This window comes from Mustela lutreola, chromosome 14 (assembly GCF_030435805.1).
Source record: "Mustela lutreola isolate mMusLut2 chromosome 14, mMusLut2.pri, whole genome shotgun sequence".
Taxonomy (NCBI): domain Eukaryota; kingdom Metazoa; phylum Chordata; class Mammalia; order Carnivora; family Mustelidae; genus Mustela; species Mustela lutreola.
In genome coordinates this window covers 3,990,107-4,002,855 of record NC_081303.1, presented here as the reverse complement: position 1 = coordinate 4,002,855, position 12,749 = coordinate 3,990,107, and the positions used below count along the sequence as shown (strand labels likewise).

The following is a 12,749-nucleotide window of genomic DNA, read 5'->3' as shown; positions in this document are numbered from 1 at the left end:
GCCAGCAGCCAGGAAGAGCCAAGAAAGATTTTCTAGAACCTTCACAGGGCACATGACCCTAAAGACAATTTGATTTCAGACGGCAAGCCTTCTAGAACTGTGAGAGAATACATTACTCTTGTTTTCTGTCACTTCGTTTGTGGTACTTTGTTACAGCAGCCCTAGAAAACTAATACCCCAAAGAAATGGCGGCCCCAGAACTAGTGTATAAACTTAAAAATTTAAATATCAGACCAACTGGCAGCAAACAACACTTTGTTCTCCTGACAGGAAAGAAACACAGCTAGTAACAACAGATCTCATTTTACACATGCGATATGTGCTAAAACGCTTGTGATGTATGATTGTACTGGTATGACAAGTTATATTCTCACTGACCTGAATTGCACAATTTTAGAAATGTTTCCTAAAATTCAATCCATTACATCTAATAAAAATTATATTTACATTTCTTTGCTGATAAGGGGCCTCTATGTAATGTATAATAAATACAGAAAAGCATCATACATTCTTAAAGGTATATATTCTATCTTGCCACAAATCTTTGATAATTTTTAATTATTGAGTTATTTCTTCTAAATAAGCAACCACAAAGCACTAAAACAGCAGTATAACACCGAAAGAGTTTTCATTAAAACGGGCCACTTGAAGATCAATAGAGCAAGTATTCAATTCTTCCTGCAAATAATGTTTTCTAATGTATGTTCTGTTAAAAGAACTTGATAAAGAAGTGCCAACTTGTTCCAAAATTTATAATATCTAGCTTAAAATACATTAAACTATTAAAATATTGGGGTGGAGGGTACTTTTCTTCTTCTGTACTCAAAAAGCTGTCCTCAAAAACTAATCCACAAACCATTATGGAAATGCAGAATCTGCTGCTACTTTGTAGCAATCTTTCCTGCTTCCAAGGGAGCAGAAGGCTCAATTGGAAAATAAAAACAATCATTTTACCATCTTTCTTGAACACTAACAGAGGACACAACAACAATAATAACAAGCGCCTTAGATAGGGCTTACGACCAGCCAAGCCCTGCGGTAGGTACCCAGCTTGTATTATCTCATTTAATCCTTACAAAAACTTCATGATCTGCTGCTGCCCCTCGGAACAATTTGTTACTTAAACTGTAACTCCCGGAGGATTTTACTAGTTGCCAAGCACATTTAGCCTTAAGAAATACATATACTGGCAACAGGTCTTTGGGGAGAAGGACGATGTACGACAGTGAAGCTGGAAGCGGCAAGTGGTGCTGCCAGTTTCTTGCAGCTGACTTGTTTGTGCCTAATTCTTTTCCCATCACCGGCTGGAAGTGGCAAGTGGTGCCTGAACAGGGACCAGACCAGATCTGATCAGAAATAAAACAGGAGAAGAAGCCCCAACGTGAGTTTTGCACAGCCGTGCCTTTTTCCTGCTGGTGAGTTGTGGGCCATTATCGCAGGTCATGGGTAATCTAGAGAGCACAAACGATTATCGCCCTTATGTTTGTTTATCGAGAAGGTTCCTGAAGGCGAGAGGAGCAAAAGTCAGCGAGGGCCAACTTATGGAGCTTTTAAAGGTAATTAAAGAACATTGCTCCTGGTTCCGTATATTAGGGACTTTCGTATACTAAAGGAAAGCAAATTCCAGTTATTATATGGCCTACTTGGACCCTCATTCGCTCCGTTTTGGAGCCTTTGCAAACCCCTGATTTGGAGAGCGATAATGAATGTTCAGGAGAAACTAAAAAAGAGGAACCTAAACATGCCATCCAGGAGGAGAAAGAAATTATTAAAGCCACCAGAAAGGAATAGAAAGGAATTATTTAGAAAGGAAATTATTAAAGCCACCAGAAAGGAATATACTCCTCCTCCAGTAACAGAACAAAAGGTGCCCATGGCACTGTCGCCATCGGCTCCGCCGTTCTATAAGAAGGCACCATTTAATGAAAAAGATGAAGAGTACAGGCTATCGGCTGTTCAGAAAGGCCTCCTTGAAGCACAGCGAGTGGGAGACCTAGATGCCTTGCATTTTAATTTCCCGGTTATTATTACAGAACATGTCGCTCCAGGACATGATCCTAACAACCCTAATGGTGTCTATGAGGCCAAGCATGAGCAATTTCCCTTCAAATTATTGAAGGAACTAAATCAGGCAGTACAAAACTGTGGAGCTAATTCTCCGTTTACAACGGGAATCATTCAAGGCATCGCAGAAGGCAATCGGCTTATTCTGTCGGATTGGTCATTGCTAGCGAGAACAGTTCTATCTCCAAGTGAGTTCTTGGAATTCAAAACATGGTGGCAAGATCATACAGAAATAGCAGCTGCCCATAATAGAGCTCATAATATTCCTATTTCCATGGAACAGCTCATGAGTCTTGGACTGTGGGCCCAGGTACAAGACCAGGTATTAATGAATGATCAAGCTATTGAGCAGCTCCAGTGTTGCCGTTTGAGAGCATGGGAGAGAACAGAACCTCAGGGAGATAAGTGCTCTTCTTTTCAAAAAGTGGTACAGGATCCAAGAGAGCCCTATACTGATTTTATTGCAAGATTACAAGAGGCTGTCAGAAGACAGATAAATAATCTTGAGGCTGTGGATACCATTATGCAACTGTTGGCTTATGAGAATGCTAATTCTGATTGTAAGAAGTTGCTAGCACCCTTTAAAGGCCAGGGAACATTGACAGATTATATTAAGCTATGTCAAGGAGTAGGAACAGAGGCCTATAAAGCTGATTTGTTAGCTCAAGCGATGGCTGCTCTGACCACAGGAAAATTTAAAGGACAGTGTTTCAACTGTGGGCAAGCAGGGCACAAATATTAATCTTACTTTTGGATATCAAAATAGGCCAGTATGTATCAGCAATCATTCCAATTGCCTTGTCCCTGTTCGGGCGCCACTTGCCGCTTCCAGCCGGCACCGGGAGAAGAATTAGGCGCCGGGAGAAGAATTAGGCACAAACAAGTCAGCTGCAAGAAACGGGGAGCAGCAGTCCTTTTCGACTCTTGTCCCCTGCTCCCCGTTTCTTGCAGCTGACTTGTTTGTGCCTAACTCTCCCGACGCCGGCTGGAAGTGGCAATGATCCTATTTCATCACCTGATTTAGAAGCCTGAGGAACAGGACATTCAACGTTTGCTCCTGGCCACAGGGTGATTTCCGAGTTCCAGCTCTGAAGAACCATGACACTGTCCTACCTCTCCACTGAACAGCACCCACAGAAACGCTTCTGTTCTGTTCGCTCGCTTTGGAAAGACAGCGGGAGATGAGGGGAGAGCAAGTGAGAGGATGAGCCGGGAGCAGCTCGTTAGTCACTAATGGACCACAGGGTTTTAATAACCGGTTTCACCAAGTTGCATCTCTTTAACAAGACAATACACCTAAGATCCTATTGTCCGAGCTAAATCGTGGTGCAGACAGAGCTCAACAAAGCATCTGTCGCCATCACCTCCACCGCACGTCCTCCAGGGTCGCTCCCTCCTCTTCCGCCCGCAGCTCCGAAGGCTGTCCCAGGAGCCCCGCCCCGTCCCAGCCGTCCCACGGGGCTGAGGAGGCGGGCAGATTTCCTAACCAGCCGTCACTTAGCGGGGCAAACTCTGGCCTCTTCCAACTCTGCTCTCAAACCATGTCCTTGCAGAGGCTGGACAGCTATGGGGCTTGGTAGGCAAATTTCAGGATGCTGGATGTGCTGGCAGCTTTGGGGCGTCATACAGAGAAGAGACTGGCTTTCAAGAAAGCAGGGGAGGGACAAAACCCTGTTCTGGTAAGAAAGTTCTTTTCTGCTTCAGGAAGTTTGGGAACCCAGTTATCTGGAGGCCTATCAGTTTGGGAAAGCTCAATTTCTGACTCCAATTTAGAGTCAGCAGGAGAAGGCGCATTGGTGGGAAACAGACAGACACGAAGCCCAGGACTGGGAGGCAGCCCGAGACTCAGGCTCCTGCACGAACCTGCTCTGCTCCCGGTCTGAAGCAAGGTTCTTCCTCATTGTACATTTCTTCCTAAGTACTTCCTAACTGGATGCAGTCTGGGCCAATGAGCACGTCCGCGGTGTCTTCCTGCCCTAGATTCTTGTAGCTAAAGGAATGCATGATCAGCCGCGTAATCCCCCCGGCTTCCAAATATCGTAGATCTATCCTTAAATCCAGGGAATTTCATCCCTATTTCTCTTCAGCCACCCAGACCTTCTGAGGACAATGTTCTGCAAATATCTGTTGTTCTCATTTGTCATGCCCCTCCCCAGTTCTGTGCCTTCTTATTCTAATAACCTCTCTGACCTTCAGGTGGCATTGTCTCGCGCCCTTGAGACACAACATCGGGCTCACTGATGTCAGCCTCCAGCCCTACACATTCTCCCCTTCATCCTGGTGTGTTCAGTCCTCTCTTAGCTGAGGTTTCACTTTCTGTGGTCAGGGTTACCCGCTGTCAACTGCAGCCCGGGAGCAGATGATCCTTCTGACTTCTAAGCACAAGGTTGGCAGTAGCTCAACACCATAACACAGTGCCTGTGTTGCTGATCTCACTTCTTCTCATCGCATGGGCATTTGACCATCCCACCTCAGTATGAGGATGACTACAGTAGAAGAAGATATTCTGAGAGACAGAGACCACATCCACACAACTTTTTTATAGTATATTGCTATAATATTCTAATTTATTATTAATTATTGTTGTTAATCTCTTGCTGTGCCTAATTTATAAACTAAACTTTATCACAGGTATGAATGGATAGGAAAAAAAGCATATCTGTAGGGTTTGGTACATTATGATTGTACTTAAAACCGTACAATGATACTCCATGGCCTTCTAGATCACAAAAAAAAGAAAAGAAAAGAAAAGAAAAGAAATTTAATGGAGCTCAGGTCCTAGTGAAGGAAGTTCAAAAAGATAATAGATAATGTCAAGACAGTAGGAAGGGAAGGTGATTTTACATCTGATGGCCAGGCCCAGTCTACTCCAGAAGTGACATTTCAGGGAGACCTGAAGGATTAGAAGGAGCTAGCCTTGGAAAAGATGGCAGACTTCAGTTTGCTTACTTACTATCATCCCCACCAGGCTGTGAGGTCCCCGAGGACAGGACCCATGATTTATTCATCATTCTGTACTAAACATCTACCATAGTTTTTCACACTCTTAGGTTTTGAATACATATTTGATGAGTGATGGGATGAATGAAGATTATGTTTAAGTTTTTGGGCAATGCAACTTTAAGCTAATTATATGCTTACATTGTTTTATACCAACGTTGACATCAATTTGTGGAACTTTCAAGCTGACAAATTTCTAGGCAGCCAGAAATGAATGGGATTGCCTTTAAGGAGTTTTCCTTTTCTGAATTCCTTCTAAAATATTTCAGAGTGGACTCTGTATAGCAGAATCTCTTACAACCAAGAGCCCTAAAGGAATATCGGAATGGATGAACCACCTGTAGGATGACACAGTATTTCTGCCCCACCAACCATAAAAGCCAGCATGAGTTGAAAGCCTGGGCTCTAAGGGTCCCTGACTGAGCTTCTTAATAGGCAAAGACTTTTTATACAAATTCAAATCAACCGCGGACATTCAGATTCATAAAGAAAATGGTTTCAAGTAATTATAGTTCATTTCTGCTAAGCAGCAAATAAATAAATCTCTAAAATACACTGTACTGCAAGTAATTACTGAATTTGATCCTGCAATATAAGATATTCTGGTTCCTAACCCCTTACTTGCAAAGTAAAGGGTTTTTGTTTTCAAACAGCCAGGGGCACTTGAGTGGCTCAGTCAGCCAACTCTTGATTTTGGCTCAGGTCCTGCTCTCAGGGTCGTGAGTCAGGCTCTGTGCTGGGTGTGGAGCCTGTTTCAGATTCTCTCTCTCCCTTTCCCTCTGCCCCTTCCCCATCTCTCTCTCCCTCTCTAAAAAATTTAAAACTAAATAAATAAAACAAATAAACAAAACAAAAATTTAGCGGCAAAATCTAACCTGACATGAAAATATCTCTCATTTCATCTTAGTATGACTGTTCATTTGTTTTCCTGCAGAAACATAATGTGTTTAATTAAAGGGTGCTGTGTCTCTGACCCCACAGGAATACTGGGTGATAAATGATATATGCAATGTACTTTTTTTCTAAAATCCAAAAAGTTCTGACATTAAAGGCACATCTTGCCCCAAGGGTTTTGGGTAGGGATCTGTATTCTATTATGAGACTCACCCAATTCTATTATCTTGAATTTTAAGACCTCCATAATGTATGGGCTTTGAAGTACTCAGTGAAAGTAAAGTCACAGAAACACAATTAATATTATTTCAGCATTTGGAAGAATATATAATTGAAAACTGTTCTGAATTTCCTTTCTATCTGATTTAAAATATGGATTTATGTTACTATACTATTGCTTTTCCAATAAGTATAAACTTCTGTGAGCTAAAGCTTCTGATCATGAGGAAAGTTTTATAGACAAATGCTTTATACATCAAGCCTTAATCTGGGCATTGCAGTCTTCAGAATAATTTGCCATAGCTCATTTCCCCAAATGTTTCATTGTTCTGATTTTGTAACTTTTGTAATTTTTTTGTATTTTATATTTCTTCTTCTGAAACTTCAAGAACAGTACCTACAAGGTAAATGCTTTTGCAAGTCACACACCCAGCACCCAGCTGCAAAACATCACTATGTAAATTACTTCTGATTCTCACAATCATCCTATGGATATATTTTCATTCTTCTCATCACACAACTGAGCAAACTCAGGTTCAGTTTGTCCCAGGCCCCGTGGCTACTAAGTGACAGAGCAGAATTTGGAATGTCTAGTTTCAAAGACTTTCTTCCAAAACATCATGAGGCAAATAATTGGTCGATACTCCACAATCTCATTCTTAACTTGAGCCCAATTGGAAGAAAGGGTTTAAGGCTGCTTCATCTGTGGTAAAAATGAGAGTGTAATGTTTTGGGGTATTGTTTTTGTTTGTTTTTTTAAATACCTATGCCAGGAATTTGACAGTATCTTTACACTTCCATAAAGTGAAGATAGAGTATCTGGTTTTAAAAGATTCAACTTTAAAGCCATGTACAATAGCAATGGATGTCATTTGGGTTTTGTTTTATTTTTTAAAAAAATACAAAAAATTGTAATTGAGTAGGCTTATCTACAAATACATCAAAATCAGATGTTTACTATTCACCCACCTTTTAGAGGCACCAACCACATTTATTGGAGATATTATCACACAAGTTATAGAGAAAGGCTTATTATGCCTTGTAACAACATAGCATAAAGGGACAGAGATGAAGATCATTAATGATTTTAATTATTTTAAGGCCCGTTAAAATTAGAGAAATATCAAAGCACCCACAGTGTTAAGGGTTTATTATTACAGCATTTTAGAGTTTACTAGTTCATACCTTTCAATCACAGCAAGTTATTAGCAGTGAAGGGATGAACCCTCTTAAGGGGATTTTTATTTCAATGATACAGTGTTATGGACAAGACAACCTAAGTTTAAAAAAATTAGTAGCAAGCGCTAGTTGAGTTAATCAGTTAAAGACAAACTGTGCCCTTGGGAAGCTAAATGAAAAAGCAACAGTAAAGCTTACAGAACTTAGCTCGTACAATTTGCCTTGAAGGCGGAAGATTGGTTCCCTGAAATAGCAAAGAATTATATGCTTTAGTTCAGAAAAAAAGGTTTTAAAATAAAGTCTGTTATTACCTCTTCTCCTTTCAAAACAATGGAAAAACTTCTAGAGCAGAGGTTTCAATTTGTTCAATAATTGTACCTCTGAATTAAAAAAAACTATAAAATCATCATTGTTTTGAGTTGAAAAGAAATAACAATGCAAATATTCATTATCACATAAAACATAAAAGAAACAGCAAACTGTCAGAGTTAATGCAATCTCTGCTGAGCGCTATTAGTCAGAGACAGCTGGTCAGCCCCAAACACAAAAACTTAAAAGATCAGATCTTCGTAGGAATTAACATCTTCATTAGCCAACAGGAATTTGGTGCGGCAGAGAGTAAATCCAACAACTGCCTTCTTTATGAGCTGTCCCTTCACTGTTACCAAGCTGTGCAAACGTGTGAACTAGTCAGCAGCGACAGAAGCTCATGCAACGACTCACCATGTTTTAACCTTGAACCAACTCACAGATTCCATGTTAAATCAAATTTAGGGGTAACATAAGCAAGCAAAGTAGGACACAAGGAGTCACTTTTGAAAAGCAGAGCAAATAGCAGAAAAGTTATTTAAAATAAACTGATAAAGTTAAATGCATAAAATAGCCACAAAAAAAAAAAATGCAATGCACTCCAAAAACCTTACAAGCAAAAACAAAACAAAATAAAAAGCTGCATTTTTGGCAAAATCTGCACATGATTAATTTGCATTAAAAAAATCAGTCAAGCAACTGAGCTCAAATTCTTTGGGCATGCATGCACTGATTATTTTAAAATGCCTACCTGATTTCCAATTGTGTTTTTCTTGTGAACCTGACTGCTCCTCTGCTGAGCACTGAGGAAAGGAAAGGAGACCAGCACTGAAGAAACTCATGAGACTTTTTTGGGAACAAGTAACACATATTAAACTATATACAGGCTTTCAAAATGCATCAAAACCTGAGACAGAGCAAACACCAAAAATTCAGGCCAGCTTAATTCTGGAAACAAAACCAGCTCAGGGGAATTAGTATGAACTACCCATCCCAAACCAAAACATGACATCACGGGGTACAAAACCATATTGCTACACTAATCACATGAGTCTGCACGTGTTTGTGATGTCCTAATAGAGATACAGAAGAGTTGCACTGAAAATAACAGTTAACACTTACTGAGTATATGCTTGAAGAGGTGTTTTAAAGGTACCAGCGATTTTGATTTAAATTTCTACTTTCACTCCATGAGATAGTTACTATTATTCTTCTCATTTTACAGGCAGATAGAATGAGTCACACAGAAGTAAGGTTGCTTTCCCAAAGTCACTCAGCTAATAAGTGGTGGTACCAAGCACTCTGATTCCAGATCCCAAATTCTTTGTGCTATTAACCAATCTCATTGCTTTGAATTCTACTCCATTCTGATGACTCCTAGAGTGATCTCCAGCTTGGACCTACTTCCCCACCCCCAGATTCAAATGTTTTGGCAACTCATCCTCTCCACTTGGATGTCTAATGGACATCTCAAACTTAAAATGCCAAAACTGACCTTCTGATCTCCTCCCTAAAACCTGCTCCACCACAGTTGTCCCCTCCTTGATTAGGGGTCATTCCATATTTCCAAGTGCTTAAGTCAAAATCCTTGATCCCTCTCTCTCTCTCACATACTCTACAACCAATCATGAGTAAATGCTATTGACTTTACTTTTTAAGATGTATTTAAAATTTGGGGTGCCTGGGGGCTCAGTTAAGTGTCCAACTCTTGGTTTGGGCTCAGGTCATGATCTTGGGGTGGTGAGATTGAGCCCCACAGCAGGCTCCATGCTCAGCAGGGAATCTGATGGAGATTCTCTCTCTCTCTCAAACAAATAAATCTTTAAAATAAAATAAAATAAAATGTATTTAAAATTCAGCACCTTCGGGAGCCTGACTGGCTCAGTCAGTGGAGCATGCAACTCTTGATCTCGGGATTATAGTTTCAAGCTGCATGTTAGGTATAGAAGTTACTTAAAGATAAAACCTTTTTAAAAATACATTAATTTAATCAGATAAAATCCAACATCTTTTTACCACCCCCTATGGCTACCACATTGGCTCTTATTCATATTATTATCACTTACTCTGGACTCTGCTTTCACACTTGTCCCCCTAACATCAATTCTCAACACAGAGGCCAAAATGATCCTTTTATAAAGGGGATCCTTGCCATTCTGCTGCTCAAAACGCTCTGTACTACTATGCAATACCATTCTACTCAGCGTAGAAGTCCTTACAATGGTCCACAGGCCCTACTCAGCTGACCCCCAAACTCTGCCTCTTTGAATCATCTACTGTCCCCCACCTTGTTCATTGGAGAGGTCCAGCCACAATGACTCCTTTCTTTTTTTTCAAACCGACCAAGCATGATCCCACCTTAAAGCCTTTATGCTGCTACCTGTTCCCTCTGCCTAGAATACTCACCTCCAGACAACCACATGGCTCTCAACATCACCTTCTTCAAGCCTTTGTTCAAATTTATCTTTTCAATGAGACCCACCATGATGAGCCTACTGAATGTTACATCCCTCCCTCCTCCGGCACTCTTGTCCTCTTCATACTATTCTATTTTTCTCTGTGGCACTTTATACCTTCAAACCTACTATATAGTTTACTGATTTTGTGTATATCTATTTTCTCTCTTCTTCCATTAGAACATAAGCTCCTTGTGAGCAGTAGCTTTTGTCTGTTCCAGTGCCTAGGAACTACTCAGCCATAGTTGGCTTCAACAAGTTGAATAGAAAGTCCAATGAGACTAATACATTCTAACACGAGCACAGAGGGAGTAAGAGCCAGATACAACCCCAACAATTGAACTTGGAGCTCAGATACCATGTGCTGTGTTACTCTGTCTCTGAAAAGAACAAAGGCTCTCTTTCCATGAATCCATGAGTAAACACCTATTGATACAAGAAAATACAAGTCACTGTGGCGATTCTGAAAAGCCATACTGATCCCGCTCACTAGTTGTTTAATAGTTTATAGAAGCTGGTTTAGAAATTGACAAAAAAGTCTAAAATAGAGAAAACATAAAGTCATCAGTCAACCATTTAAAGTGATGGGATAGTGTGATTCAGTAGCACATCACAAATCACACATTTAGAACAGCTGTTCCAAATAGCAATTTTTTGTAATCTACTGTGATGTATTTAAGGTACTTCTCTTCATTCAATCTCAGAAAGAAACACACACTACATTCAAATGAGGCTGGGGAAGGTATGAGTGGTAAAAGGACACACAGTATTTGATTAGTAAAGATTTTGGTATTTTGTTTTTGTTTTTCAATTTCAGGGTTTGAGCTTCTTCTTTCCTGTTTGTTATTTTTCTAGTTTTTAGCTGAATGCTTGCTTCCCTCATCACTATGATATTCATCTCTCTCCAACCATTCCTCTACATAAGCCAAATCTACATTATTCAGGTTTTTGTGGTGAGGCTATAAATGAGATCATGTTTACAACAGGCTGTGCCCAGGGGTCTGATGCACCCACACTGCCCTCTGGCTGCCCACCAGGCCGTGAACCATGGAGTGTATCTAAAATATTTCTTCTCTGGGGCTTCAGATCTTAGCCATCATTTCTTTTTCCAGGCCATGTGGGTTTCCCCCTCCTCAGGGAAGAACTGAGACCAGAAACCATTGTACTGCAATCTTCCTTCATGGCTCCTTCATGGCTATGGTCATCCTTTCCCAGCACCATAACTGTTGTTCAGGGTTTTCTTAAGGGGAAATTTTTTGGTTTTGTTTTTTCATTTTTTTAAAAGATTTTTATTTATTTATTTGACAGAGAGAGATCACAAGTAGGCAGAGAAGCAGGCAGAGAGAGAGAGGAAGGGAAGCAGGCACCCTGCCGAGCAGAGAACCCGATGCAGGGCTCGATCCCAGGACCCTGGGATCATGACCTGAGCCGAAGGCAGCGGCTTTAACCCCCCCAAGGGGAAATGTTTTAAAATAAGGCACTTACTAGTAGTGATCATTTCAAACTATGCTAGACCCACAGGTGTTTAAAGCAGGCAAACTACTGGGGACCCTTGAATTATGTGTATATCCTCTTAAAATCACATAAGAGAAAAATAGCAGAACATAGAGCAAAAGACTGAGATTGCTGATGACTCCCTATACTACCTTAAGCAAAGAATATAGACCATAGAGACTTCAGTGCCTTATCTATAAAGTTTGAGTGTGTGTGTGTGTGTGTGTGTGTGTGTGCATGTGTCTGTGTGTAGACAGAGAGACAGAGACAAGGGGTGGGCAACTAGACTAGCTATTTCTTAGGTTCCTTTTAGATCCAAGATTCTTTAAGATGCAAAGTTATTCTCAGAAGCTTATGACCTACCCTATGTAGAGAGACTTTCCACTGACAGAATCTTTACCTACTAAATTATCATATTTAGGATTTACCATAGTCTAAGAATGTGCAGAAGGAAAAGAATTTATTTTATAATCCAATATCAAATATTAGTGTTAAACACTATTGGGCGCCTGGGTGGCACAGTCGGTTGAGTGTCCAACTCTTGGTTTTGGCTCAGGTTATGATCTCAGGGTTGTGAGAGCCCAGTGTTGGGCTCTGGACTCAGCACAGAGTTGGCTTCAGATTCTCTCTCTCCCTCACCCTCTCCCCTTCCACTCATGCACTCTCTCACAAATAAATAATAAATCTTTTTTTAAAATGCAAATATTAAATTAACTTTACTTTTGACCAAAAGAATAATCTTTTCATAGCAACTGGCCCCATAAAGACAGGATACTTATTATTATTATTTTTAAAGATTTTATTCGTTTATTTGACAGAGAGAGACACAGCAAGAGAGGGAACACAAGCAGGGGTAGTGGGAGAGGGAGAAGCAGACTTCCTGCCGAGCAAGGAGCCAAATGCATGACTCAATCCCAGGACCTGAGCCGAAGGCAGCCACCCAGTGACTGAGCCACCCAGGCGCGCAAGACAAGGATACTTATTAAAGATGTATTTAGGTACTTGAAGTTACTACATCAGAAACATAATAAAAAAATAAACTTCTAGTTAGAAAATATTCTTTATCAAAATTCTTCTATAGGCAATGATAATTAAACTAAAAATATTTTAAAATATTCATTTAACAATGAGAGG

At 40.4% G+C, this 12,749-nt stretch overlaps 1 protein-coding gene across 2 annotated transcripts in view; it reads right to left on the bottom strand.

Annotated features, from left to right (window-relative positions):
- The window catches only part of DNM3 (dynamin 3), a 533,795-nt gene that overhangs the window by 271,934 nt on the left and 249,112 nt on the right, over positions 1 to 12,749 (bottom strand). Inside the window, exons 13-14 of one of the 2 annotated variants that reach the window (XM_059147002.1) lie at positions 8,417 to 8,468; positions 7,571 to 7,600 (exon numbers count right to left, since the gene is read on the bottom strand). In XM_059147002.1, the coding sequence (XP_059002985.1) occupies positions 7,571 to 7,600; positions 8,417 to 8,468 (82 nt within the window). The remainder of the gene's footprint in view (positions 1 to 7,570; positions 7,601 to 8,416; positions 8,469 to 12,749) is intronic. The other variant, XM_059147003.1, reaches the window with a different exon arrangement.